This window comes from Aspergillus costaricaensis, assembly GCF_003184835.1.
Source record: "Aspergillus costaricaensis CBS 115574 unplaced genomic scaffold BO79scaffold_1, whole genome shotgun sequence".
NCBI lineage: Eukaryota > Fungi > Ascomycota > Eurotiomycetes > Eurotiales > Aspergillaceae > Aspergillus > Aspergillus costaricensis.
In genome coordinates, this window is record NW_020291801.1 from 2,025,776 (window position 1) to 2,048,936 (window position 23,161).

General features: G+C 51.0%; 10 protein-coding genes across 10 annotated transcripts; 5 read left to right on the plus strand and 5 right to left on the minus strand.

Moving 5' to 3' along the window:
- Window positions 1–153: 153 nt before the first annotated feature.
- Window positions 154–7,028, plus strand: BO79DRAFT_242041 (AP-1 complex accessory protein LAA1). The gene is made up of 6 exons (XM_025685179.1): window positions 154–2,715; window positions 2,771–3,127; window positions 3,191–4,468; window positions 4,526–4,757; window positions 4,805–5,106; window positions 5,162–7,028. Exons 1-6 carry the CDS (start codon window positions 268–270, stop codon window positions 6,734–6,736), a joined length of 6,192 nt encoding a protein of 2,063 aa, XP_025545513.1. The 5' UTR covers window positions 154–267; the 3' UTR covers window positions 6,737–7,028.
- Window positions 7,029–7,105: 77 nt separating this feature from the next.
- Window positions 7,106–8,907, minus strand: BO79DRAFT_163691 (CCDC90 family protein). Its single transcript, XM_025679150.1, has 2 exons — window positions 7,701–8,907; window positions 7,106–7,639 (listed from the first exon to the last, which is right to left on the minus strand). The coding sequence occupies exons 1-2, from the start codon at window positions 8,848–8,850 to the stop codon at window positions 7,437–7,439; spliced, it is 1,353 nt and encodes a 450-aa protein (XP_025545514.1). The 5' UTR covers window positions 8,851–8,907; the 3' UTR covers window positions 7,106–7,436.
- Window positions 8,908–9,145: 238 nt separating this feature from the next.
- Window positions 9,146–11,672, minus strand: BO79DRAFT_185452 (uncharacterized protein; the record flags this gene model as incomplete). The annotated part of the gene is made up of 4 exons (XM_025680398.1): window positions 9,146–11,091; window positions 11,128–11,240; window positions 11,298–11,467; window positions 11,530–11,672. The coding sequence occupies 4 exons, from the start codon at window positions 11,670–11,672 to the stop codon at window positions 9,169–9,171; spliced, it is 2,349 nt and encodes a 782-aa protein (XP_025545515.1). The 3' UTR covers window positions 9,146–9,168.
- Window positions 11,673–11,948: 276 nt separating this feature from the next.
- On the plus strand, window positions 11,949–13,329 carry cdc123 (cell proliferation protein CDC123). Its single transcript, XM_025679151.1, has 2 exons — window positions 11,949–12,104; window positions 12,169–13,329. Exons 1-2 carry the CDS (start codon window positions 11,974–11,976, stop codon window positions 13,295–13,297), a joined length of 1,260 nt encoding a protein of 419 aa, XP_025545516.1. The 5' UTR covers window positions 11,949–11,973; the 3' UTR covers window positions 13,298–13,329.
- A 109-nt stretch (window positions 13,330–13,438) lies between these two features.
- Window positions 13,439–14,692, minus strand: BO79DRAFT_185458 (dodecenoyl-CoA isomerase). Its single transcript, XM_025680399.1, has 2 exons — window positions 14,217–14,692; window positions 13,439–14,148 (listed from the first exon to the last, which is right to left on the minus strand). Exons 1-2 carry the CDS (start codon window positions 14,411–14,413, stop codon window positions 13,512–13,514), a joined length of 834 nt encoding a protein of 277 aa, XP_025545517.1. The 5' UTR covers window positions 14,414–14,692; the 3' UTR covers window positions 13,439–13,511.
- A 290-nt stretch (window positions 14,693–14,982) lies between these two features.
- BO79DRAFT_206323 (uncharacterized protein) lies at window positions 14,983–15,978 on the plus strand. Its single transcript, XM_025681950.1, has 2 exons — window positions 14,983–15,218; window positions 15,286–15,978. Exons 1-2 carry the CDS (start codon window positions 15,168–15,170, stop codon window positions 15,535–15,537), a joined length of 303 nt encoding a protein of 100 aa, XP_025545518.1. The 5' UTR covers window positions 14,983–15,167; the 3' UTR covers window positions 15,538–15,978.
- BO79DRAFT_4704 (uncharacterized protein) lies at window positions 15,520–16,439 on the plus strand. The gene has a single exon (XM_025689297.1). The coding sequence runs from the start codon at window positions 15,617–15,619 to the stop codon at window positions 16,118–16,120; it is 504 nt and encodes a 167-aa protein (XP_025545519.1). The 5' UTR covers window positions 15,520–15,616; the 3' UTR covers window positions 16,121–16,439.
- Window positions 16,440–16,557: 118 nt separating this feature from the next.
- On the minus strand, window positions 16,558–17,015 carry BO79DRAFT_249885 (serine palmitoyltransferase small subunit family protein; the record flags this gene model as incomplete). The annotated part of the gene is made up of 2 exons (XM_025685788.1): window positions 16,558–16,802; window positions 16,901–17,015. The coding sequence occupies 2 exons, from the start codon at window positions 17,013–17,015 to the stop codon at window positions 16,558–16,560; spliced, it is 360 nt and encodes a 119-aa protein (XP_025545520.1).
- Window positions 17,016–18,441: 1,426 nt separating this feature from the next.
- Window positions 18,442–19,325, plus strand: BO79DRAFT_163707 (peptide chain release factor family protein). Its single transcript, XM_025679152.1, has 2 exons — window positions 18,442–18,680; window positions 18,785–19,325. Exons 1-2 carry the CDS (start codon window positions 18,483–18,485, stop codon window positions 19,193–19,195), a joined length of 609 nt encoding a protein of 202 aa, XP_025545521.1. The 5' UTR covers window positions 18,442–18,482; the 3' UTR covers window positions 19,196–19,325.
- Window positions 19,326–19,359: 34 nt separating this feature from the next.
- Window positions 19,360–23,052, minus strand: BO79DRAFT_185471 (putative chromosome segregation protein Cse1). Its single transcript, XM_025680400.1, has 8 exons — window positions 22,807–23,052; window positions 22,381–22,691; window positions 22,154–22,324; window positions 20,744–22,068; window positions 20,608–20,690; window positions 20,249–20,552; window positions 20,014–20,193; window positions 19,360–19,962 (listed from the first exon to the last, which is right to left on the minus strand). Exons 1-8 carry the CDS (start codon window positions 22,874–22,876, stop codon window positions 19,518–19,520), a joined length of 2,889 nt encoding a protein of 962 aa, XP_025545522.1. The 5' UTR covers window positions 22,877–23,052; the 3' UTR covers window positions 19,360–19,517.
- Between the last annotated feature and the right edge of the window lie 109 nt (window positions 23,053–23,161).

Genomic DNA, 23,161 nt, shown 5'->3' on the forward strand with positions numbered 1-23,161 from the left:
TCAGTCCCTGAAAAAGAGTCTAGAATCGCGATCTGATAGCGGGGCCGGTGCAACAGTTTCTCCGCGACCGCCCCCGGACGGAGGTTGAGGCCAAGTGCCCGCTTAAAGGGGGGGAGATCCATCCCATCTCCATCCCATAGAAAGTCTGGCCGACCTGTCACACCAGATTGTGGTCACATCGTGTTCACCCTTTCGCATCTCACCTCTGTTCATTCCTTGTGAAAGGGAACCCTATGGGTGACCCTTTAGTCGCCATAGTCGATCCCAATGTCTTCATCGGAAAACGCTACGTCTACTAACTCCGACAACCATGCGGTCCCCCGAGCGGAGCTTGATATCACCAAGCTCCATGCGCTTCCCTCCGAACAACAGGACCTGTACCTCCTCACCTTCACCTCCGATCTGGTTCAACACATCTCCGGCCTCGATAAGGCTCAAGTATCGTCGCAGCAAAAGTTCTTGAAAAAGGAATTGTTCAAGATACTCACGCTTTCGTCGCCGACCATCACGCGAGTCATCCGCAATAACCTGGGCCGGTGTTTCGGTGCGATATTCAGCAAGGGTGATCGTGGCATACTGTTTGAGACTGTTACCGACCTACTAGGGCTTCTTAATACCGGCAAGAGCGATGCGGAACTGAAGACTAGGTTCGCTGTGGCCCATTGTATGGGCGAGGTCTTTGCGGTCGCCGGAGAAAGTGTCTTTGCGCAATCAGGCGTTGTCGTTGCAAGCTTGCTCAAACTGCTTAAAGCGTCTAGCAACCATACTGGATGTCGTGGGTCAACCTTTGCCGCCCTGCGAAAGGTGGTGGTTGGCACTGGAGTTCCCGTGGACGAAGGAACTGCGCGCGACATCTGGAAACAAGCTCGCAATGCCGCAACCGGGGACAAGTCAACCTTTGTTCAAGTGCATGCCTGTCGCTGCCTGGAGCAGTTAGTAAACACGACACCATACTTTGACAATACGAACGATTTCGACCACCTGAAGACCTTGGTATGGAAAGTCATTGACAGCCCAGTGGCCCCGGTCAGACACGCGGCCGCGGCCTGCTTGGCTCGTGCGCTGGCTAAGTTGCATGCTACCGATACCCCGATCATCTCGGTCCCGAAGTCGAAGAAAGCAAAGAGACTATCAAAGAAGCCGACTGCTAAACCTGGAGAGGATGAAGAAGAGGCCGAAATCTCAGAGTCCTCTGCTCCCAAGAAGGCCGAGCCGCGTTTGTTCTTCCTCCTTCCTGACCTTCTTCGTCAGCTGTCTGCGCAGTATTTACGGAGCACAACTTCCAACCGAGCCCGCGCAGGTATTGCCATCTGCTACAAGCATGTTTTGCGGATCCTTGGGCATAAGATCATTGAGGAACGTTACGGTCAAATCGCGAATCATCTGCTTTTTGATATTCTGAACCACCCCACGGTCACATACAACCGATTCAGACTTCTTATGACCAGAAAGTATGTCAAGAGTATTCTTGAGGATACTGTTGGCCGCGAATCACTCCGGGAGACTAGTCAGCTCAATGCGGCCAAGTGGCTAATCAATGATGTTCTCAAGGATTATCCTCAAGTAATCCAGGAACGCCGTGAGCCGAGCAAACATTCCCTCACGAGCACCTTGAGTGCGCTGTCTTCTCTGATTGAGTCGCTTGGTTCTGCTTTCGGTACCCTGGCCGAACCGTGTCGCGAGGCTCTGCTCCAAGTGCTACCGCATCCCAGCTATACTGTCCAGATTCATACAGCTCAATGCTTACGCAACTTCGTTCTTGCGTGCCCGCACCAGTTGTTGTCCTGTGTCACGATTTGCCTGAACAGCCTGAACCGAGAAGTGGGACAGTTGTCAACCCCCAGACAGTCGCCGCGTCGCTGCATCGGTTATGCCAATGGACTCTCTGCTATGCTAAGCACATCCCGGCTGCAGCCTCTTTACGGTTCAGTAGAGGTGTTCTCGCGTGTATTCACTCAGGCGACCGATCTCCTGAAGACTAGTAGCAACTCGGAACTACGTGCCGCCAGTACACAGATTCAAGTTGCTTGGATCCTAATCGGAGGGTTGATGCCACTTGGCCCTAGTTTCGTGAAGATTCATCTCTCTCAATTATCGCTACTATGGAAGAATGCGCTTCCCAAACACCTGAGTCAAGAAAACTCTGGCAAACGCGGTATACTGGAATTGAGCTTCCTTGCGCATGTGAGGGAATGTGCTTTGAGTTCGTTGTTGGTGTTCATGGAGTTCAACAGCAGACTAATAACTGCCGACGGCGCGAAGAGAATCGCCATAATGCTTCAAAACACAGTTGAATTTCTGGACGATCTGCCCAGACAAAAGACTGCGAACGAACTGTCACAGCGACTTCACCCATCATTGCAACTTCATGATATCGAAACTATGGTCCGGCGCCGTGTTCTGCAGTGCTTTACTAAGCTACTCCGGGTTCATCCTGTTAGCCATGCCGATGTCATCTCTCAGTCTAGTCTATTGAGCTTGGCCATCTCCTCGTTTGCTGACCCCGATGCGGCCCAGGCTGGTCCATTGGAAAGTTCAATTGCGGCATCTACCGCGCAGTTCGAGACTTTGTGGGATTTATGTGATAATTATGGCTTCGGAATGACAGGCCTGGCGAGAGAGTACGTGCGTGTGACTCTCACTGGCAAGCACGGTACCGATAACGGACCTGCTTGGTCGGCCGTTGATTCAGCGGATCAGGCTGTGGATGAAGCTGTGAGTTATCTGCATTTCTCTCATATTATATGTAGCAGGACTGACATCTTTGCAGTTGACTTTTCCTATATGCCAAGCAAGCGAACATGATTCTTTGCTTTTGTACTCGAGGAGGGAAGAAGATTCTTCTCTGGCCGATCCTCATTCCACGGGTGTTGTGAATGCTGCCATTGAGCTCTTCTCTGTCGCGATCCCCTTGCACACACCAAGGGTCCAGGAAGGTAGCGTAGAACAAATCGCAACCTTCCTCTCATCCACTAGCCTTCAGCGTAATCCCGGGCGCAAGGCTGCCATGGTCGTCAATATTGCTGTGGCACTATTGCATGCTCTGAAGGTCTCCGTGAAAGAGACTGGTTTCACATCTGGAAAGCTCAATCCTGCAACTGATAAGGTGTTGCAGGAACTTGTTCAGGTAAGGCTTGTTATTGGCAGAGCTATGATAGATAGAACTATAACAGAAAGCTAATTGACGCAGAAATTCGTCACCGATGCCGATCTGACTGTCCGGACAATCGGAGTTGAGGCACTCGGACGTCTCTGTGAGAGCTCTGGGACCGCTTTCACCAATACACAGATCAACTGGCTGGTCGACACTATTGTGGAGAACCGTGAGCCCAATACCCGTGCTGGCTGTGCTGCTGCCCTGGGTTGCATTCATTCCCAAGTTGGTGGTATGGCAGCTGGTCTGCATCTTAAGACCATCGTGGGCGTTTTGATGTCCCTGTGTAGCGACCCTCATCCTGTCGTCCACTTCTGGGCTCTTGGTGGTCTCGAAAGAGTTGCCAACTCTGCCGGACTGACCTTTTCGCCCTTCGTATCAAGCTCCCTCGGAATGCTGGCCCAGCTATACAACGCGGACACTCACAATGAAGAGGCGGCAGCCCTAGCGACCTCCAACATCGAAATGTCCTTCCTCACCCCTGTCGTGATCAGTCGCTGTGTTGACTCCCTTATCAATGTTCTCGGACCGGATCTTCAGGACATTGCTAAAACACGAAACCTCATTCTTACTCTCCTTCGTCAATTCCAGCTAGAGGACAGCTCTGCTCTAGTCACTGAAAGCTCTAAATGCTTGGATCATCTCTCCCTGTATGCGCCGGGCTACGTTGACTTTTCTGGATACGTAAAGCGCTTGCAGAATGAGCTCAGCGCTGGCAATCCATTGATGAGAGATGTGGCTATTCGGGGGTTGAGTAATCTCATGAAGCGTGACGCCGGAGCTGTGCTCCGCACTGCCACTCCGACCCTCGAAGAGGAAATCTGGCTTGCATTCGATGATACTCCAGACTGCCCAATACTCAGAAGCATGATCCAGGATTGGCTGCAACAGACGGCCCTCGTGGAGACGGTGTTATGGATACAGCGCTGCCACAACACGCTGACCAAGACTCGTGTTAAGGTCGAAGATATCCCATTAACATCTGCAATCAGACCTGCTGGAAATGACATGCCAGATGATGAAGTTGCAGGGTTTGCGTCCGCAATTGCGGGTGCTGGTCAGACAGAAGAGGCAAATGGCGCTGTCTCTGGTCAGGAGCTTCTCAAGTGGCAGACCCGGAATTTCGTCATGAGCTGTCTTAGCGAGCTTTTGGCACTTGTACAAGAGGCAATTCTGCCCGATCAGACCATCCCTGCCGAGCTTGCGCTGCAGCAGAAGGTTGGAGATATCGTCCGAATGGCTTTCTCAGCATCTACTGCCAATGTAATTGAACTTCGAGTCTGGGGACTGCGGATTATTGATCAAGTTCTCAAGGTACGTTGGCCTTGTGCATGGTGAAATTCTCTCGCTCTGAGCTAATAACTCTATCAGATGTTTGGCAAGACACCCGATCCAGACTTCACCGAGGCGTCGCTTCTGGAACAGTACCAAGCACAGATCGGATCGGCTCTGACCCCTGCGTTTGCTGCCGACTCGTCTGCGGAATTGGCATCAGAGGCTATCAATGTCTCTGCAACATTCATTGCTACTGGAATCGTGACAAATGTTGATCGAATGGGTAGAATCCTAAAGCTCCTGGTTCTTGGCCTTGAGAACTTTTCTAGTAAGTGCTATGTGATTTTGCAGTGGAATTTAGCTAACAATCGCCAGAAAACCTCGACACCACCGAGATTGGCGACCTCAAAGGTCTTAACCCGAATGCTAGGGTCATGGTCAAGATGGCTTTGTATTCCGCCTGGGCACGGCTGCAGATTGCCAGTATTGAGCAAGACTACCTGAACCAAGTGGTTCAACCGTATCTCACGAAGCTCACTCCGCTATGGTTGTCTTCTCTCCAGGAATATGCTCGGCTGCGTTTCGAGCCGGATATCTCAGGCAGCTTAGGTACTGGCCCTTTGAGCGGGGATTTGGACGAGGTGTACGCGGCTTTGAATCGAGAGACTCTCTTGAAGGTAGGACAATCCTGGCAGACGAACTTACTAGTCAAGATGTTGACCATAGTTACAGTTTTACCAAGATTCCTGGTTGAACCTTGTCGACGCTATTGCTGGTCTGGTCGAAAAGGACATCGATTTTGTCTTTGACGCATTGGACGGCAAGTCGGAGTTGGAAGAATCTGAGAAGACACAAAAGAATGACGAGCAGAAATCTAGCGATGAGCCAAAGGGCAAGGGTGACAACATCAACTATCGTGATGAGCCTGTTGCATTCTTTTTCGTTCTCTTTGGTCTGGCATTTGAAGCTCTCGTTGACCAGTCTACAACCCCACCCCAGAGATTGGAGATTCTTCAGGCACTTAAGAGAATCTTGAGGCCAGTCATCTCGGGTAATGCGATCTACCAAGATGCAATTTTTTCGGAGACTATGGACTCTCTGGACCGTCTCGCGTTGACCGAAACAACCCCCATTCAAAATGTCATCGTGGAGATCGCACGAAACCTGTCTTTGGACCATCCTTCCGCCAAGGACAGCGAGGGCCGAGACGATCATCTGTCCGATGACATCGAACAGCTTTTCGAGCTAACAAGGAGCATAATTCTCGTGCTCGCAGGGCTCCTGCCTAATCTTCGCGAGTCCACACCTCTTGCACGATTCAACGTTGGATCGGATGATGCTTTGTCACTCATCCGGCTTGCGCTCTCATCGCTGGTTAATGTCGCCTCGATTTTCCCCTCAATTATCCGCAATGACCTCAACGCATGCATTCTACACATCTTCAGCACTATCCTGGCGACAGGGCTGTGCCAGGCAGAGGTTGTTCCCCAGGCGCTTCCGACTTTCAAACACTTCATCAGCAGCGTAGCGAACTCCCCCGAAGTCAGTCCAGAACACCCAGAGAATCTTAGCGTTGTCTCTCGCCAGTTGCGTGGTTGTCTTACACGGTTCCTCACTACCCTGACTTTTGCGCAACGACGAGAGTCCGAGTCCTCCCTCCCCTGCGCGAAGAACACTCTCCTCGCCATTGCCATTCTACTAACGAGCGGCGGACACATTATTCCACCTCAAGATCCTGTGATTTTCCGAGTTCTGGATGAACTCCTAGACTGTCTTCAGGATGTCGGTCTTGCCAACGTAGCCGCCGGTTGCATTCGCTCCATTCTCCTGACCTCCAATCCGAGATCACCTACCAGCGAAGTCATCGCCCGCTACCTGTTACCCCGACTCATTGCCTTCTACGTCGGCTGTCCCACAGACAATGGCGACGTCCCCAGCGACCCCGAGAACTCCAAGACCGTCATTGCGCGCACGCTCGTCGCATGTGTCAGCAATGCAGTTTTCCCTGCAAACGAGATGCCTGCCGCCATCTCCCTAATCATGTCGACGCTACTTTCTCGCGCGAAGCGTGACGGACAGGCCGTCTACCAGGAAACCGCCGTTCATCTGCTGGAACTGGCCAAGGCCAATCAGCTCGTATTCCGAGCGCTCGTAGCTACCATGAGTCCGGACCAGAAGACACGACTCGAGGAAATCCTCCGCAGTGCGGAAGTCGGTTCGGGAGCCACCAAACATTCCCGCGAGAGCACGCAGTCCAGCAGTGAACAGCAAGCCATGCCTAGTATTGCGCTGAGGTTTGACTTTTAGTATACTATTTTTGTATTCTTTGCGTCGTTGCTTTCTTCTTATCATGTTTTCCTCTTTACCCTTTCTTGTCTTTTATTACGTGTTCATCTTTTTGCTCATGTTACAAACCACCCCGGTATAAGTTTAATTGGACAGGACGTGAGTGTCTCTGGCTCCTGCCGGATGACATGTCCTATCATGCATGCATGGCACGAGGTGTGATGATGACGACAACGCAGGGATGAATGGCTAGTCCCTGGAAGGAAAGGGTCCCGTGCACAGGTCATGACGGCGAGCGTTGCGTTTATGAGGTACATGTTCCATACTACTATTTGCATATATAGAGTTATTGTTTTAAAGATTATAGAGAAGTATAGGTATAGGTACAATGAGGAATGTTGACATGACAAGGATAATGAACGATGATGGAACTCGTCTATATGTTGCAATCGTTTCCATCAAGGAAATAGAGTAGAGAATTGAAAGAAAAAGAGAGGATGTCAAGACAAATAGATGCATGGGGGTATCGAGATGTCTCACCAACCAAACAGGAGGGAGATAAATCAATGTGAATGTGCGGCTAAGAAAACAATATAAGAAGATCTATAGCTGGTATGGGAATGAATGATATACAAGATAGGTAGGACATAGATGATTTGGTTGTTGTACAGTCGGCAAGAATATTTGATATGAGAATGTATGAAAGGAGGGTGATGAAAGCTCAGCCAAGGGACTCTCCGAGATGAACCCCAGGGACTGGCGCCGACTTGGGCCGGAGAGGATCCTGGGCGGCGACGACAGCTGCTGCTACTCCGGTCTCTTTAGTTCCGCCCTTGGTTGGGAGTTCTTGTTCTTTCTTTTTCTTGTCCGCGCTCTCCTGCGCCTTGCGAACGGAGTAGTATTTCAGGAAGCAGATGATCATGACTGTACGACATTAGTATTGAACTTGAGGCGGAGTGTAAGGAGGGTATAGAATGTGACTCACAGGCACTAGTGGCGACGGCCATAGCAGCTCTCCTTGTTAAAATCCAGCGCAGACCCTCGATTTCGCTCTTGCCGTCACTGTTCAAGGAGACAGTGATTTTGTAATTGAGTTCTTGTACGGAGGTGTCGATGCTCCGCTGTTGTTCGCGGGTCGTCATCTTGTGGTCGTTGAACATTCCCTTGATGTCGTCTTTCAGACCTGCCAGTTCCTGGTTCAAGCGTTGAGATAGGATGTCGGACTCGTGCTGTAGTTGTGTTCGGGATGTCCGCTGTCGCTGCATTTCGGAGTTTCTAGCGGTCTGCAAGGAGGATTGGAGTTCCGAGCAAGCCGCTTTGAAAAGGTAGGATTCGTTCTCAACGTCTGACTTGGAGGTCAGGCTTTGGCGTGCAAGATCGAGGTTACTGTGTAGGATGGTCCGGACTGCCTTCATGATGGTGACCGACTGTTCTTCGGAGAATCCACCTGTGGAGAGGTCGCGAACGAGCGAGAATGTGTCGAAGTGATGAACGTAAGGGGCTGGGGCGAGATTCGGGTGGTTGTTTTCTGAGGCGGGCCCGCCGGTTGTGGTCAGGTAGGAGGAAGGAGATGGCATGTGAAGGACGCCCTCTAGAGGATTCTGGTTGAGTGGGTGATGGAGATGGATGGATTCCTCCGTGGGTCTTTCGTTGGATATAGCGTTGACCTCATCGGCATCACGGGCATCGAGTATGGGTTCGGAGTCTTCACGGGGCTCTTGTTCGTGTGCGGATTTCTCCTCGTCTAGCAGTTCGGTATCCGCGGAGGCTAATTTGTCTTGTTGCGACTGTGATGAGGCCTCTGAGGTGGTTTCGGTGTCCTTTGGCTGTGATTGCGCTGGTGGGGCTTGATTCGGAGACGAAGCAGCGTTGCTGTCATTGTCTTTCTCGGATGGGGTATTGGTGGACTGTTGACGAGGTGGTTCGTCTTTCGGTTTAGAGGGCGGTGGTAGGTTTGCTTCTGCAGCAGGCCCGTATCGTCGATGATAGGTTTCTTGAGTGCGTCGTGGACTGGTGTGGAAGGGAGCGTGCTGGTTGCGGGATGTAAGGCGAAGAGAGCGGTAGGTATGGGGTTCGCAGGATCGAACTGCGCGCATCAGGTTTGGGTAAAGGAACGGAAGCCTTGGGGCCGCCATGGTTGCCGCGTTGACAGGAGATTGAGGGGAGATGAGGGAGAAGGAACGAGGACAAGACAAGGCAGCCGGTCAGGAGAGAAGAGGGAGATGAACGATGAACGCATCTCGTTTTCCCGCGGCCAAGTCGGCGTCACCGCCGGAAACGTGACGTGGGCGGTGAGTAACCCCCGCGGCCGCTAGGCCCCATCAGGAAGTTTATACATACGCGCGCTCATTGGCCGGTCACACGAGGTGTGAAGGTGGTATGAACTGCATTGTCCGATGATGATATGCTTATGATTTATATACATTGTTTCATGCTTGCTAATGGCAGCCTGCTTAGTGATCAGCTCCCACAGTCAAGAGCCCAAATAATAACTGAGTCCGTTTCCAGTACTCGTGCGCAGCATTCTCCAGTTTCTTTGTTGCCTTTTCAGGCAAGTCGAGGCTGCTGCGAAGTGTATCCAACACGTCTGCCAATTGGCTGCGCTCAGAGTCTCGAATCGCAAATGCATCATTCAGGTATACGGTGTCGAAATAAAGCTGGATCCTCCGGTCCTTGATAGCATCGGCATCGTCGGATTGGGTACTTTCGGATTCTGGTTTCGCCGGGTCGCTATTCTCGCCATTCTCGCCGTTCTGTGCCGGTTCTGTCTCTTCCTCATCATGCGAGGCAGGCTTCTTGCTGCCCTCTATTTCGGCAGGTGAGTTGAGCTTCTCAATGGAGGATGTGACAGACTCCGAGAGTCCCTTGGTCATGGCAGTTTTTAGCGTCTGCGTCGTGGAAACATCCCAAAGTCCAGCGCCGTACTGATCCATAGATTGCACAAGTTTACGCAGGAATTTGAACGTCGATGGTGTCGGCTGGACAGGGATTTCAGGATCACCCTCCCAAAGCGTGCGACCTGGCACTTTTCCAGACTTCGATTTCGAAGTAGCCGGAGACTTCCAGGGGCCTGTGCGGCTGACTATGTCTGTAGCAAGGATTCTCTGCAAATCCGGCACGATGCTTTGGGACAGTGCATAATCGCTCGCAACAAATTGAATAGGCAGATCCCTTCGAGCAAGTCGGATAGTCTTCAGCATAAAAGCGGCCTCACCGCTTTGTCCCTGCTTTTCGAGCGATTTGAAGGTTATGCTGAGCGAACTTTGGAGTGTGTCGAATGCTTGTCCAATTGCCGCCTGAAGGGCTTCGCGGAGCAGTCGTGGATCGTCGTCGTTCAACATGGCAGAGACATCAATATCGAGATCCTCGTCCTCACCTTCATCCAAGACGTCGGACCAGCGTACTTGCCGTAGGCCGTCGATAGATTCCCTGGACACTTCGATGGCAGACAACCATCCCTGGTATTTGTCCAGCACAGCGGATACGTCACCATCACGCCCCAGGAGTCTGTCCGTGACAGCTTGCTTGAATGCAGCAGAGCCATTGGAATAGTCATGGGAAATCAAGTCCTCCGACCAAAGTGATTGCGAAGCCGCGTGGGCTCTGTCGCCCCAATTCGACACTGCAGAGGCGACACCTTGACCAAATAGGTCCAATGTCTTGGCTTGTTCTGACAGAATACCCCTAAGTCGATCATTGAAAACTGACCTAAGTCCTTCCAGAACTTGTAACGATGAATGGGTAGGTGTCGAGCTTCGGGAAGATAGCCACAGCTCCAATGTTTGCTTGCGTAACGAGAGAAGCTTCGAGAAGTCTAGCCAGTTTGTAAGGGTGCCCCGGCATCCATTTAGGAACTTGTCGAAAGCCGGTTTCGACCATTGTTTAATCGTCTTCTCGGCGTCCGACTTTGATAGCTCACTGAGCTTGATCCATGGTGTGAAGTTGTTAACATCTGCAGCAACCCAGCGTCCCAGAACACCGAGGTCTAGGTCGTCCAAACTCCGCACTTCAGGGTCTGTCAGCAGAGGCCGTGCTTTCAGCCGGCTCAGGACATCTGACAATCGGCGAGATAGCAGGATCTTAGAAGTCTGGAGTGTCCGAACATATAGCCGTAAGCTGCTCAGAACATTCTCGCCTGACGGGTCGACAAGCTCCAGCTGGCTTCCAATGCCATCTAAGCGAACCCGGTGAAAGTAGCGGATGGCGTCATCCGATGAAGAGCTAGTTGTAAGACAGTATGCTGCCAAAGCCTCAATAATCTCGTCAGCCGTATATTTAGCAGACGCGAGCCGCTTTCCAAGCCTCCTCAAGAGACTTCTTTGGAGGGATGCTAATTGATTGCGTAGGTCCTCCACAAATGGTGGCACCGTGGCCTGCTGGGAGAGAGTCTTGTGTAAGAGACGAGAAATGACCATAAGCTTGGCCACAAGCAAGACGGAGCCGCGTCGACGCAGAAGCTTAGAAATTGACGATGCGCAGCGATGAAGTAAAGCCAGTTGCCCTCCGAGCGCTCGTTTCGCGGCATCTATTTCCCATCAGCTGTTGGTTATAGACCCAAGCCACGATTACAACTACACCATACCTTCATCATGACTATCCTCCTTTATCTGGTTGTAATGTGTGTACATCTTCTCCATCAGGCGTGGATTGCATCTTCGTCCTATGTCGGCCAGCGTCGAATCCACATCCTCCATTTCGCGATTCATCGACACGATCGTCTCGGCAGTGCCAATGAGTTCTCGGTATCTCGTACTAGATGCGCCAAATTTTGTTAGTCCTTCCTATAGCAAACATGGGTGTCGGCCTTCACATACCCGACAAGAGCCCTGAGCTTCTCCTTATTGCTTGCGATGTCCCGGCGCAGCTCCTGCTCCACGCGGCGCACAGTAGGAATTGGGTAGTGAAATGCATCTTGCCAGGATTTCAATGACTGCGGATCCGGACCATCGGACGCCATGGTGAAAGGAAAGGACGCTGGCGGGACAAGCCAACAATACAGGGCATCAATGCCAGCCGGAGCACTACCTGGAATGATGCTACGCAACCCGTAATCACTGGATGACGATCCATTGTGCCTGAGGCAGCACGTGGCTTCAATACGGTACGGTCATGGCTGTATCAACCATACTATTTCGGGTAAGTGACTTGAGTCATCCCCAAAAAAGAAAAAGACCCCGCGGACTTTGCGATCGACGAGATAACTTTTATCTCCATCTTCACCATCACAATATTCCGAACTTGTGGCGCATACAACCAATATGCCTCATATTGACCCAGAGGCGCCAGCTCCGGCGGCCGAAGCTCCCACCGAGCCATTAACAAGACTGCCTTTCCCTCCAGTCACTTATTCTCACATTCTACATTGCTCTTATCATCACTGGCAGCCTCGGTATGTCCCCAATATAACCCCTCTATACATGAACGAAGATTCTAATCAGACAACGCCCTCGCAGATACCGCACACTTGTCCCCAAGTCCCGTGCTATCCGTCTCACTGCCCCCTTCGTTAACTACCTCCGAGCGGACGGTATCGTTCTGCCACCAGAAGCTGCCCCGCCGACAGACGACGACAACCTTGACACATTCTCCGATGATGGCGCAGACGAGGAGCCTGATCCGTCACTCGAATGGCCCGAGATCCACGCCCAAATCAAATCTACAATTACCGAATACGGCGGCAAAGTGACACCGAAGCTGAACTGGAGTGCGCCCAAAGATGCGACTTGGATGTCCGCCACCAACGACACGCAATGTCGCACAGCCAACGACATCTACCTCCTCCTGAAAAGCAGTGACTTCATCAGCCATGACCTGGAACACCCATTCGACGACTGCGTTCCTGACACTACCACTACCGACGACTCTTCCTCCTCAACGCCCCCCGAAATCCCCTACTACCTCGTCCTCCGCAAATACGTCAACTTCAACCCATCGCTCGAGTTCCGGTGTTTCGTACGCAACAGAGTCCTCCTGTGCATGTGCCAACGTGATCAGAATCACTTCGACTTCCTCTTCCCCATGCGGGACTCTCTCCGGTCTCGGATCCAGACCTTCTTCGATGACAAGCTGAAGGATACGTTCACGGATCCTAACTTTGTGTTTGATGTCTATATCCCGCCGCCGCATGACAGGGTGTGGCTTATCGATATCAACCCATGGGCGGAGAGGACCGATTCGCTGCTGTTCAGCTGGATGGAGATTTTGCATATGAAGGATCCCGTGGGTATCCGGGAGGAAGACGACAATGGGGAAGAGCAATTCGTGCGGCTTTCTCTGAATGCCAATGGTGATCTGGAACCAGTTGCTGGTCCAGATGAAGAGTCCGAATCCGAGTCCGAGTCCGCATCCGAAGACGAGAACGCAGATGATGCGCCGTTGTTCCCGGAGTTCCGGCTCATCAAACGCGATGACCCGGAGGCGTATGCGTTCACGACCCCGCAGTACTCAGCTCACAAGCTGCCGAAGGAGGTGGTCGACGCGTCTATCTCCGGTCCTGGAGGCATGAGCGAGTTCCTAGGAAAGTGGCAGGACATTCTGGCGAAGCAGGCGCAGGAGTCCGACTCGGACAATGAAGCCCAATAGAGGACCCAACCATACATCGCATGTATACTTAGTTACGAACATACCAAAGAGCGCAGCTCGGCTCAGCATAATAACGCGGCGTTAGGACTAGCGGGACCACAAAAACCGAACACTAAAAGTGATGCATTAACCTCCACCTCTCTACCATCTATCCCCTATATACTACTACCACTACTATATACCCCCTCACTCCATCACTCACTCACTCACTCACTCACAACTTATGCTTCTTCTCCCCACTCGCCACCCTCCTAAACTCCTCCTGCGGCACACCACTCAAAAACCTCTCAAGCCCCCCAAAAACCTCCAACCCATTCTGACGATCCAACACCTCCCTCTCAGGCCGTCTAATCAACTCCTTAATCTTGAGCAAACTATCCTGATTCAAATGCAAGCCCAACCTCTCCTCCACCTCCTGCAACACCAACCCCAAGAACCCCTCACTATCGTCACTCTTCCCACTCGGCGCCGTAAACACCTTATTCACGAACCCCGTGGCCACCAACTCCTCACACGTAATCCGCTTACTCATAATAAGCGCCTCGTTGGCCTTCGCGATGCCCAACCGTTCCACAAACGCCCGCGACGACCCGCCCTCCGCTACAAGGCCCAGCGAGGCGAACGGCGTGAGGAGGAAGGTGTGCGGCGCAGCGTAGATGAAGTCCGCGAGGGCGATGAGGGCCGCGGAGAGTCCGACGGCGGGGCCGTTCAGTGCCGCGATGAGGATCTTCGAGTGGTGCGCGAACGTGTGTGTGATGTCGAAGTTGTTTATTACGAAGGATCGGGCGAGGTCGCGCCGTGCGGAGGTGCCGAGGCCGCCGCCGGGGCGGGAGGAGGTTACGTCTGCGCCGCTGGAGATGGAGGCATTAGTTTCGATGCAGTTGGGGAAGGGAGGGGGAAAAGGGAGGGGCAGGCTCACGCGGAGAAGTAACGTCCTGAGCCTGTGAGAATGGTGATGTAGATGTCATCGCGCTTGTCTACTTCGCGGAGACGTTCGCCGAGGAGGTAGTAGAGATCTGCGTCTAGGGCATTGAGTTTCTTGGGCCGGTTGAGGGTGATTATTGCCAGACGGCCTTGGTATGTGAGTTTGATGGGGTCTTCGGTGGTAGTGGCCATGTTGAAGGTCGGGGTGGTTTGTGTGGTTTGTGTGTTGTGCTGTCACAGAGAAGAGAGTGTGTAGATAGTAGTAGATAGGGGTTATGCTAGGCAAAGTAGGTATAGAACTGTTGGATAGTGACTATCGGAGACTCGGAGGGTTTAAAGCCGCTTCAAAAGAAAGAAACAAGGAGATGCTGTGTAACCATCTCTATATGCACACTTGCAAGGTCAGATGGAAGTATTCGGTGTGCGACAATTCTAGATAAAAAGCAATTCCAGGAAACCCTCTAGTCTTATTAGTCCCTTACAACAGAAATAACCAACAGGTGGATTCTACTAACGGGGATCTGCTAACCTCCTCCTCCATCCAACGCCTATGCGGGGAAACCCACGGACCGAGGCTTAGGAGCCTCGGCCCACGGCAGGCCGCGAAGTTGAGTCGAGTCCTGCTGAGTAATTTACGTCACCTGACTTGCGCGGCACGTGGAAATTGTTTGCTCAGTTTGCAATGCACGGTCGGCATGGCATGGTCAGAAGCTCCGTGATAATAATCCGTCCGTACTTAGTATCGGAAACGATCAGCCCAGATTAATTTGTTTCGTCGGTGGACGGATCAGGAAAGATATCGCAACTTTATACCTCGACATTAGCATCAGTACTCTTTTTCCCCTCATATACAACCACACCAAGGAGAATCGAAGATCAAAGAAACACACACACTCACTCACCACCCGTCCATCCATCCCACCAACAGCAACAGCAACAGCCCACCATGTCCTCCATCCTCCGCAGACTCCAGGGAGGCAACCTCGAGGTGTTCAAGGTATGCAAAGCACCAATTCTTCTCATTCCATGCCCAGTGGAAGAGTAGCAGAGTCTAATCCATCTAGTTCGGCATGTACATCATCTTCCCCATCGGATGGATGTATTACTTCGGCACGAACCTCGACGACCGCTTCAGCGTCCCCGGTTTCTGGCCCACCACCGAGCAATCGCACAAAATCCCCCTCGAGAAAGAAGAAATTGATCGCGAATTGTCGCGCATGCGCATGTTGGATGCGGTCAAGCGGGAGAAGCGACAGCAGCGCGCGGCGTTGGAGGCTGAGGCTCAAGCTCAGGAGACATCTGCGAATGCGGAGTAAAATGGACTACGAGAATTGATTGATGCGGTGCGGTTGTGTTTGATTTATAAGGGGTTATCGGTGATTGTCTACACAGACCATGGGTTTAGGGTGGGATAAGTATCTGTCTGAGTGGGGGGAATACACTGGCGGATCTGTTCGGAACCGGCATATATGTATACTTTTATATGCGTACCGCACATTTCCTATGTGTGTGTGTATGTGCGACGAAGGTGAAAATGGGGGCTATGTTGCACGGTGTCCTACTCGCGTACCCACGATAGAGGGGACTTTTTCTGGGTTTTGTATAACACTCTTCTCTGAGCATGGCGGGAGTTGCATTTGGTTGATTGATGGGCTTGATGATTGGATTGGGTATATTTGTGTTTATATTATTTTACTTCAACTTATATGTACTTTTATCTGGCGCAATGTCAAAGCAAAAGTTTCTGCTCGGCTGAGCATAATGATGCAAGAAAACGTGGCATTCCAAAGCATTCGGTGCTACCTCCGGCGTTACTGTCGTGCTCCGTACAGAATTAAAATTTTATATGTTAGAAAATGTGCAGTCAGTGGATCTCCAGCGTCCAGTCGCGCAAAGTAACACGAGCAACCAAAGTATGTGATCGTAACAATGATTTGCCTCGATAAGGTATAAACAATATGCGTGAGGCAGAGTATGAACCAGGGGAGGAAACAAAACGAAGATGATGAAACTCCTAGGATGCGCCGGCCCGCTCAGAACAGTATCGCTCAAACTCCATGAAACAACTTCACAACGCCGATAGGAACCGTTCGGTGGAGGAGCAGTGCGGTGAATCGTGAAATGCTGATGCAATCCATGCTCGAGGACAAGAGAGGCATGCGGTCATAGAGGATAATTAGTGGCAGCCAGTATGCGGATACGAATAGCGAAATGCAAGAAAAAGTCCCGATGGTATCACAAGGAGAAACAGAGAAGCCAGATGACCCAATCCAGCAGCCCACAATCGTCACCAACACCGAGAATCCAACCCGTATTGCTACTGTAGCGGGGAGATGTCACAGTTCGGCGATTGGAGCAGTGGCCGTCGCAGCAGCATTCTTGGCCGTCTCGTACATCACTTCCAAAGTCTGGGTACCGGTCTCGCGGAATACGGAGCTGATCGATGGAAGGCTCGCAGAGATAAACGGACGCTCGCCAGCCCAGTAGTAGTAAAGGTGACTATAAATGGATCGGATGTGGTCGGGAAGGTAGACATAGATGCCGGTTACGATCATTGAGAGGAGAGTGAGGAGAAGGGAATCTAGAACGTTCCCCGTTAGTACCATGCGGCTTTAATGCAAGAAAAATGCAATCTCGAAACTTGAGGGGGGGCGCTCAATGTCAACCAGATGAACATACTAAAAATGAACTTTTCGGTAGGCGTAAGCATGTACACGGCGAAGGTCACCTCATATTGATATATCTTCAAGCGCACCCAGCGCATAAAGGAGTTCAGGATCCAGAAGAGAGACATGGTGGGAGGGTGGCGGGTTGTGAAAGGATTGAACGAAAGGGGGACCGGCGGCGAGCCAGGAGAAGGTCAAAGAAAGTGAAGAAGCGGAGAAAAGCGCGGAATACGAGGGTAATGAGGGGTGGAATTAGCTCCTGCCCCGGAAAGTCCTTAAGAGTATTATCGCAGTCGCCCACTGAGGTTGAAGTAATTGGTCCCGGCGCGCTGGGGAAGGGAGGAGGAAAAGTAGTAGGAAGACGGAGATTATTTTTGTTGAAGTTCAACTAGGCTTCCATGATCTGTCCAGTCGGTTTGCTGATGGAGGAAAAGATAAAGTGCTGAGTCGGCAGGTCACAGAGGGGAAAAAAGAAAATAAGTAATAGAATTAAAAAAAAAAAAAAAAAAATACTATCAAGGTGTGGATTGATCGACAAAGAGCTGATCAATTCCAGTCGGTGAAAGGGACAGAAAGTAAGAGTGAGAAAATTGGCAGGAGGCTGTGATGGTTGAGAGAAAAGTAGAAGAGTAAATTAGCCCCCTCAATGTAAAAGAAGCTCAGATTAAGTCCAGGGGAACAGGAATGGGGGAAAAAACAGGCAGGATGGCCACCTCAACTAAGAATAGCTTCACAGCCGGACGGAACAGATAGTCATATAATTTAAAGTCATGAAGAACGAATACGAATTCAGATAACTAGAGAGTTAGACCGGCGCCCCCGTCAAGTCCATGCTTGCGATCTGGACACTGTTTCAAATCGGCCGCCGAGACTAAGTCAAAATCAAATCCACCGCCACGGGAGAGAACCAAACCAAAAGGTCCACTTCCCTCTCCCCTCAGGGTCCAGCCGAAGGATTGCAGCGTGCAAAGTTTCAGATTCTCATCCAGTTCACTGGAAACAAATGCCTACCCTGCCTGTCTTTGCCCTTCATGGGGAGGATTTTCCCGCGCGATCTGACACTGATTGGCGTGCGACGATGGCTGTCGTCCGCGCATCCACTGGGCGGCGTACGTCACCCTCTCCGCTTGGCCAATTTTCCCCAGGCCTATCAATTACTTTGTAGATTCAGGGTGAGAAAGAGGTGAGACAAATCCAATCCAATCCAATCCTCCATATTGTTTGGAAACCAGAGTATCAGTTCCGATGGAAGAAGAGGAGAACCGCAGTTGGAGTACGGAGTAGATAGTAGTAAGTAGGGCAACAGAAAAACCAACTAGAAGAGTTATCTGGTGTGGTGCGAGACTAACTGTCTTAGTCACCGACCAGTGAATGGTAAATTATGGTATGGTATTGTAAAACGGGTCCAGATCCAGTGATGATTTCCTCCCGGCAGTACTACTAGCAGTACTAGTAGTACTTAGCAGGCTAGCAGCAGCAGCAGCAGCAGCACTCCGTACGTCGCCGCCAATTACACCATGCAGCTTCATGTAATACTAATCAAGCAATAATAGAGTACTCCAGATGGAACCTAGTAATAGGTGCCTCAGATCACCATGTTCCGTCCCCTCCACTTGACCCCCTACATCACACGCCCCTTTCTCATATCCAATTACCTCCCCACCTTCCCAAGGTTCTTCACTCTCTCTGCGCTCTCCCTCGCCGACAAAGCCTTGCCTCCCCGCCTGAAGATCCAAGATGCCGACGTGACCATCTCATACCTTAAGGGCACTGGCCCTGGAGGCCAAAAGATCGTATGCCAACCAGATATTTTCCATCCCCTCCCCCCCACCCCAATTCTCACTCCGTTGGTTAAATTTATTATCTGATACTAACTTTCTTCTTTTCCAATGCCTAGAACAAAACCAACTCTGCCGTCCAGATCATACACAAACCCACGGGTGTAGTGGTCAAGTCTCAAGCCACAAGATCCCGTTCCCAGAATGAAAAGATTGCCCGCCAGCTGCTTGCTGACAAGGTCGAAGAGCTCTTGAATGGGGATCAAAGTCGTGCGGCTATCAAGGCCGACCGCGCCCGGAAGAAGAAGGCCAGTAAAATGAAGAAGAGCCGGCGCAAGTATCGTGAGCTCGAAGATGGCAAGGAGAGTCAGGAGATAAAAAAAGCAGAAGAAGAGAACGATGCACCGGAGTCGGCTGATTCAAAGCATGAATCAAAATTGGAGGGAGCAGACATACAAAGTCCTCATCAGCCGTCCCCTCAACAACAGATTCTACAGCAGAAGCATCTCCCAGACATCGCGCGAGGCTAGAGGTAATGTGATCCTCTGCATCGCGTGCGCCGCTATTCTAGCGTTCACACACGGGATGAAGGCACGCTGTCTCTCTCCCAGCGTAGTTTAACTTAGAAAACATCAACCACTAGTCACTTCGCAACACAACTACGAGGAAGTCAAGGCATATCAGTGTCATCTAAATATAATTCAATTCATAAGGACATGCAATGGAGTAGTTGAAGCTAGCCAACACTTTCTCCATGATTTCTTTTTGGCATAATGCAGAGACGGTCGAGTTATCAGACATAGGATTGTTTATACATCCCAGTAAATGGTGCAAATTGCTCCATTAGCCTGCTCATGCGATATAACTAAGTAGCACTGTCTTCGCCTCGGCTCCAAGACGCTCCTGAACAAAGCCAGAAATGCGCCCGTTGTGCTTCTTGTCTGCTTCCTTTAGGTACTTGCCAGTCCAGGCCTTCAGGTCGGCGCCCGTGTCGGGCCAAGGGTCCCTGGTCTGTGGTCGCACAGTGTTCAACGCTGTGAAACCAACACCGAATGCCATATCCTCCACGTCATGCTCGGCGATGATGTCATCCTTGCTGGCAGGGAGAGGAGGCAGCTCAAGAAGCTTGAGAAGAGCCTCACATGTGAAGCCCCATCCCTTCTTGTACCGGCTAGCAAAGGCTTCCGAGTTAGCAAGAGTTTTAGTGAACGATAACACTGCGGTCTTGCGGTCCAACGGACGAGCGAGCTTTTGTGTTTCAGGAAGGATGATGTTCAGATAGATGGGAGTGAACAGCCTGGAGGCAGTTAGCATGCTAGCTCCCACGGTGAAATTGGATTGTACATACTCGGGCTGGACCTTGTCGATCACTTGGATGACGAAGTCAGCACTGTAGCCCTTGTCATCCTGGGCAGAGACGAAATGATAAAAACGGACGAATCGGAGGGTCAGGTTTTCCGTCTTGGAATTCTGGAGGCGGGTAAGGATAATCTGCATGATGGAAACAAAGTATTGTTCCAGTGTTGCCCTGGAGTATAGTTAGCAAATGATCGTATCAATGATCATACCGGGGCTTCGCGTACGGAGGGAAGTTTGCAACCACGGACTCCAACAGGTCGAATCCATAACCTTCATTGGTCTTGGTCGAAAGCAACTTCTGGAAGATACCCAGAACAGGAGCAATTTGCTCATTCTGGATGATGTATTGAGATCCGCGGTGGATGATGCTCGACAAAAGTCGCACAAGTGCAGGGATGTTGCCCTTCGACTCCCACATGACAGGCATCAGGATCGGGGCAATCAGGTTCTGGTAGTAGTCAGGGAGTGTTCCCGAGGGGTTTGCCTCAAGAAGTGCAGCAAAGAGTTGGAAGATATAAGGCATGAACTCTAATCATACGTTAGCCACAGCTCATAGTGCTGTTCCAAATGGTTGGCAACTGACCTTGCACATCCCCTTGGAGGATCTCTGCGAAAGGAGCGTAAAGAGCTTGTTCGAGTTTGTCGGGGTTGGCAGGGGCCGCAAACCTAGAATTCATCGGTTAGTGACTGTGTTCGAGCGACTGCCGAAGCTCACGTACCGGATAAAAGCTCCAAGGGCTTCAAAGTGGAAATAGTAGAACCTAGGGTTGCTTGGGTTGCTGCTGATGATTTTCGTGATAGTGATCAGGTGCTGAAGGACACTGTCGGTGTGCGGCACAATGCCCTCCTTGATGACGATCAGGACTCTCATCGCACATCTCATCAGGAACTCGTTCTCCTGCACCTTCTGAGGGGCCTGGTCCTTTTGGATCAGTGAGAAGATGTGTTCCAACAAGTCCTTAGACAGCGGTGTAATAGTAGCGGGGGAGATGATCGGTTGGCCTTGGCTGTCGGTAAGGTAGAGGACACGCTCCACGGCGATCGCCGCATAACTGTAAACGACATATTCCGAGGAGCCGAGGTGCTTGACCAACATAGGGAGAACTTCCTGCCACTGCTCCTTGGTGATAATGCTTCGAAAGAGGTAGAGGTACTTGATGGCGTCGACCTTCAGAATGGGATGTACACCCTCATCGTTAATCAAATCAGCCGCAAGGTGCTTCTGGAAGAAATCGGTAATGCTAATGAGTTTGTTCGTAGCAGTCACACCGTGGCTTGACGTGGCAGTTCCCTTCGCTGCAATGGAAGAGAAAAGATAGGTTGCAGTGTCCTTGGCCTTCCAGTTAGTGGCGGGAGCCTTGGCGTATTCAGAGAGGTAGTGCTCAGTGTATCTGAGAACAACGCTCGTAACGGATTCCTCAAATCTCTCGGCAAGCCGTCTCAGGAAGTCGGTTGCAGCACGCCGTCTAGTATCGCTGTCTGAGCCTTCCAGGTCGCGACGAATGAACTCAATCGGCTCATCCTCGAAAAGCTCCTCGTCAGATTCACGCAGACTGACATTGGGGAGAATGACCTTCTCGATGATTTGGCCGAGGGTGCCTTCGGCCTGGAATACAGCCGCATGTTCGGTCATGCCCGCAATCGAAGTCAAGAATTGAAGAGCCCTGCTGACCAAAATGTCGTACTTGGTTTCCTGACCGATAAGTGTCAAGAAGCTCCATGAGCTTTCGACAAATTGTCCAATATGAGGCTTGAACTCATCCATGTACTTTTGCACGTACAGAGTCAAGACTTGGAAAATTCCAGCACGCGCAAATTCCAGCTGTCCTGCCTCGGTATCATCATCGGTGTGCAGGAGTTGGTTATCGTAGGTCAGATACTTGAGCAAGAGCGAGGCTATCCCTGAAATATTTTCTTCGAACATCGGAGGAAGATCGTGGCAAGAAAGGTCATACATCAATTTGATCATCAAATTGAGTTGCGTGAATCCCTGAACAAGATTGTCTTTGTTGGATTTGTTCTCCTCAAGGTAGGCATCCAGACCCTATAAGGAAGTCAGTTTGCAGTCAGAAAACCCATTGGCCTCGACAACACCAATGGCCCATGATTTTGAGCTCTGAGTAACCCACCTCGAAAAGAGCCAAGAAAGGGCTGCCGAATCTTTCGAGAACATGATTGATTTCCAGGTACAGCTGATCTGACCGGAAAAGGGGTCTCCATCTCTTGAAAATGGAATGTGCGACTTGGAGTACGCCATTGTTGACAGCGGGGTTGTTCGGCTGGAGTCGAGAAACGAGATCCTAGGGACGTCAATTGACCACGCACAAGCCGGGAACATGACACTTCTCTAACTTACATCCACAAGTGTATCCCATCGCTCCCAGAAATCACTGTCGGCGATAACGCTAACAGCTTCTCCCAATTGTGTTTGAATGCCCGTAGGGACGGAGATCATCAGGCTGATCAGCTCCCGCTTGATGGTAGTTACCTCCTCCGCCTGGAGCTTGTAGTTTCCATCTTCATCAGTCCAGTTCCTCTTAATAAAGTTCTTGAAGCATAATGCGCTAGCCAAACGGGTATTGTAAGGGTAGGACGCGGAAGCCGTGATTTGGAGGAGCTGCAGAGAGTAGTTCGGTTTTTTTTCCTCCTGGCGAAGAGCAAGTTCGGCTGGTTTCACAATCAGTTGAGGTTTCTTTGATTAATGCAATGTAAAAAAAATCAAAGCTTCCAAAGGACTCAGAAGTGAGTCTGTGAGGTAAAAGGCAGAGAAAGAATCACCGACCTTGCTTGTTCTGCCTGGGATCCAAGCTTGCCTCGAGGAGCTGCGCAACAGCCCCAAGACCATCAGCCATTTTGAAGCGGGGGGATGTAACTAAGAAGGCAAGGGAGCGATATGGGTGATATATGTGGAAAAGTGACACAAATTAGGGGGTAAATGCAGATTGCTGAAGAAGAATGAGGGAAAGAGCTTGCAGAGCTAGAAAGGGTTAATCTAGAGAAAGAACCCAAGGGTATAATAAAGAATGGCTCCAGTAAAAGCCGGGTGGGAGCTCGATTCCTGGACTGGCAGTTTGTTTGGCGGTTGCTTTGCAAAATCCAGGCGGTGAGTGGCGGTCGCGGGGTGATTCTGCCCATCA

Excerpts from the sequence above, each read along its gene's own strand:
- BO79DRAFT_242041 (XM_025685179.1), top strand. The coding sequence starts at position 268 with ATGTCTTCATCGGAAAACGCTACGTCTACTAACTCCGACAACCATGCG. Across the intron at positions 3,128-3,190 it reads TGTTGCAGGAACTTGTTCAG|AAATTCGTCACCGATGCCGA; the intron begins GTAAGGCTTGTT and ends TAATTGACGCAG. Across the intron at positions 4,469-4,525 it reads TTATTGATCAAGTTCTCAAG|ATGTTTGGCAAGACACCCGA; the intron begins GTACGTTGGCCT and ends TAACTCTATCAG.
- BO79DRAFT_163691 (XM_025679150.1), bottom strand. The coding sequence starts at position 8,850 with ATGGCGGCCCCAAGGCTTCCGTTCCTTTACCCAAACCTGATGCGCGCA. Across the intron at positions 7,640-7,700 it reads GGCCGTCGCCACTAGTGCCT|TCATGATCATCTGCTTCCTG; the intron begins GTGAGTCACATT and ends AATGTCGTACAG.
- cdc123 (XM_025679151.1), top strand. The coding sequence starts at position 11,974 with ATGCCTCATATTGACCCAGAGGCGCCAGCTCCGGCGGCCGAAGCTCCC. Across the intron at positions 12,105-12,168 it reads TATCATCACTGGCAGCCTCG|ATACCGCACACTTGTCCCCA; the intron begins GTATGTCCCCAA and ends ACGCCCTCGCAG.
- BO79DRAFT_185458 (XM_025680399.1), bottom strand. The coding sequence starts at position 14,413 with ATGGCCACTACCACCGAAGACCCCATCAAACTCACATACCAAGGCCGT. Across the intron at positions 14,149-14,216 it reads TCAGGACGTTACTTCTCCGC|CGGCGCAGACGTAACCTCCT; the intron begins GTGAGCCTGCCC and ends CTCCATCTCCAG.
- BO79DRAFT_206323 (XM_025681950.1), top strand. The coding sequence starts at position 15,168 with ATGTCCTCCATCCTCCGCAGACTCCAGGGAGGCAACCTCGAGGTGTTC. Across the intron at positions 15,219-15,285 it reads GCAACCTCGAGGTGTTCAAG|TTCGGCATGTACATCATCTT; the intron begins GTATGCAAAGCA and ends TAATCCATCTAG.
- BO79DRAFT_4704 (XM_025689297.1), top strand. The coding sequence starts at position 15,617 with ATGGGTTTAGGGTGGGATAAGTATCTGTCTGAGTGGGGGGAATACACT.
- BO79DRAFT_163707 (XM_025679152.1), top strand. The coding sequence starts at position 18,483 with ATGTTCCGTCCCCTCCACTTGACCCCCTACATCACACGCCCCTTTCTC. Across the intron at positions 18,681-18,784 it reads GCCCTGGAGGCCAAAAGATC|AACAAAACCAACTCTGCCGT; the intron begins GTATGCCAACCA and ends TCCAATGCCTAG.
- BO79DRAFT_185471 (XM_025680400.1), bottom strand. The coding sequence starts at position 22,876 with ATGGCTGATGGTCTTGGGGCTGTTGCGCAGCTCCTCGAGGCAAGCTTG. Across the intron at positions 22,692-22,806 it reads TCCCAGGCAGAACAAGCAAG|CCGAACTTGCTCTTCGCCAG; the intron begins GTCGGTGATTCT and ends TTGTGAAACCAG. Across the intron at positions 20,691-20,743 it reads GCCCTTGGAGCTTTTATCCG|GTTTGCGGCCCCTGCCAACC; the intron begins GTACGTGAGCTT and ends GATGAATTCTAG.